Genomic DNA, 2,614 nt, shown 5'->3' on the forward strand with positions numbered 1-2,614 from the left:
AATAAAACCTATTCCTTAACCCATACTGTGTGATGTAGAATCTGTCTTACTCTCTGCAGAATAAAAGTATATGACAGATTTTTTTGAAAAATGCTATAATATTCTTTTCCCTGAATCCATGTTTCTTTGAAATGTAATTTTTCAGGTCTTTCCATAAAGATGTGGAAACTTTTCTACTCCTTGATTCTGCGCTTGTTTTGACCAGTAGAATGTGGCAAAAAGTGACATTGTGCCATTTTTTTTTCAGTTTTATTTATTTGAGAGACACAGAGACAGTCCAAGGGAGGAAAGAGCAGAAAGAGAGGAAGAGAGAATCTCAAGCAGGCTCCATGCTGCCAGTGCAGAGCCTGAGGTGGGGCTCAAACTCACAAAACCGTGAGATCATGACCTGAGCCAAAACCAAGAGTCAGTTGCTTAACTGAGACATCCAGGTGCTCCAACACTGTGCCACTTTTGATGATACATCTCAAGAGGTATGGCACACTTTGGCTTGTTATTCAAGTATCTTGTACAAATAAGGCCATTCTGGATATGCCAGATTTATCAGCTTACTGAAGAAGTATGAATGAGCCCAATGAAGATCAGCAAAAATGCCCAGATGATGGTAGGCTTATGATAAAAACAAATTCTTTTTTTTTAGTTTTGTGGTTTTATTAACAAATATGATATGCACATAAGCTGTCTATTCATTTTCTTCACTGTGCAGTCTGGCATTGGGATTCGTGACTCTGATGGTCAGCTGGGCTGCCCTTTCCACAATGGTTTTACAGTTCTTGGAGGAGACATTGTGAGCATCCTCTGCACAGTAAGATTTGTTGCACATCAGCAGCACCTCAAGCTCCTTGACATTGTGGACTAGGAACTTCCGGAAGCCACCAGGCAGCATGTGCTTTGTTTTCTTGTTGCTCCTGTAACCAATGTTGAGCATCAAGATCTGGCCCTTGAATCTTCTGCACACCCTATTGTCAATGCCTCTGGGTTTCTGCCAGTTGCGCTTAATTTTGACATATTGGTCTGACTGGTGCCAGATGAACTTCTTGGTACTCTTTTTAACAATCTTGGGCTTCACCAGAGATCTGAGGGCAGCCATGATGCCAAGTTATAGATGGCTGCCCAAAACAAATTCTCTTTTATGACACTAAGTTATAGTCTGGTTTGTTACACAGCAGTAGCTAACTCTTCAACATTTTTTTTTTTTTATTTTTGGGACAGAGAAAGACAGAGCATGAACGGGGGAGGGGCAGAGAGAGAGGGAGACACAGAATCGGAAACAGGCTCCAGGCTCTGAGAGCCATCAGCTCAGAGCCTGACGCGGGGCTCGAACTCACGGACCGCGAGATCGTGACCTGGCTGAAGTCGGAGGCTTAACCAACTGTGCCACCCAGGCGCCCCAGTAGCTAACTCTTATAGAGAGCAGATAGAAAATGTCTTTGAGCTTTCCATAAAGGGATAAAGAGAAATGGAGCAGTAGTTAAAGAAAGTTATGAGAGCAATACTTTTTTTAAATCTTGGCATAAATTAAAATTTACTTTATATACTATTGTAAAATGAAAGGGAAAAATAATTTAGAATACAGAACCATTAGAATGTAAATTCCATAACCATTAGAATGTAAATTTTTGAGGTTTCTTTTATTCAGTTTTTATCTCCAGTGTCTAAAACAGTGTTTTGCATATTACAAATGCTAAATAATATTTTTTAAAATAATCAGTGAATACAGGAAAATATATGGGCACATCTCTGTATGAATGATCTAATAGTATTTTAAATTCTGTATATTAAATACCCAAACTCCTATGGTTATCCACAAAATCTTGTTCTTCTCAGAATTATACTCATGAGTTTCATTTCTATTCACTTATTTATCTATATTTGTGAGGTAAGTTGTACATGCCAGATGCTGGCTTAATTGCTGGGAATGCCTCAGAGACCCTAAGAAACAAGGCCAATTCTTTCAGGAAGCTTGCCATCTTACAGTAGAAGAGAAATAAAAGCAGAAAAATAAAATCAGAAGTATTTAATTAGCTACAATTGTGACAATGTAAAAACTCGTAAGTTATTTAATAAGGGTTCTATAAAAGGAATTATTATTCTTCAGTTGAATTAACCAGAAATTTAAGAAAACCTTCTGTCCCTCTTTTCTCTCTTCTCCTATGCTCAATGAAATCAGTATAGATTCTCAACTCTTTCTTAAATGTCCATTTTCACTGCTTGGTATCAGGGACCAGATCTCAATATATGTTTCTTGAACTATTTCAAAAGCTTTCCAATAATCTTTATCTTTCTCTCATTTGTATCAAGTATATCCTGTGCGAAAATCCACAAAAAATAAAGTTTCTCTGTATAGTTCTTTAACATCTAGCCCCAAACTAATTTTCCAAACTTTTTAAATGCATTCCTTTACTTCTAGCTTAAGTTGATTCATAAACCCATATTCCAACACAGTCGCTCATTTTCGAACTTAAATTGACTTAGAATATTCATTCAGTATTTGCAAGATCTATGCCTTTTGTGAGTGTGGTTCCTCTTCCTCAAAACTGCTTAATCTATTCTTTTAACTATTGAAATTGTCTGAATTCTTTAATAGACTAATATAATCCTATCATTTCCATGC

At 37.0% G+C, this 2,614-nt stretch overlaps 1 protein-coding gene across 1 annotated transcript; it reads right to left on the reverse strand.

Annotated features, from left to right (window-relative positions):
• Positions 1-667: 667 nt before the first annotated feature.
• Positions 668-1,111, reverse strand: LOC122491393 (60S ribosomal protein L32-like). The gene has a single exon (XM_043594048.1). It carries the CDS (start codon positions 1,088-1,090, stop codon positions 683-685), a length of 408 nt encoding a protein of 135 aa, XP_043449983.1. The 5' UTR covers positions 1,091-1,111; the 3' UTR covers positions 668-682.
• Between the last annotated feature and the right edge of the window lie 1,503 nt (positions 1,112-2,614).

This window comes from Prionailurus bengalensis, chromosome C2 (genome assembly GCF_016509475.1).
Source record: "Prionailurus bengalensis isolate Pbe53 chromosome C2, Fcat_Pben_1.1_paternal_pri, whole genome shotgun sequence".
NCBI lineage: Eukaryota > Metazoa > Chordata > Mammalia > Carnivora > Felidae > Prionailurus > Prionailurus bengalensis.

Excerpts from the sequence above, each read along its gene's own strand:
- LOC122491393 (XM_043594048.1), bottom strand. The coding sequence starts at position 1,090 with ATGGCTGCCCTCAGATCTCTGGTGAAGCCCAAGATTGTTAAAAAGAGT.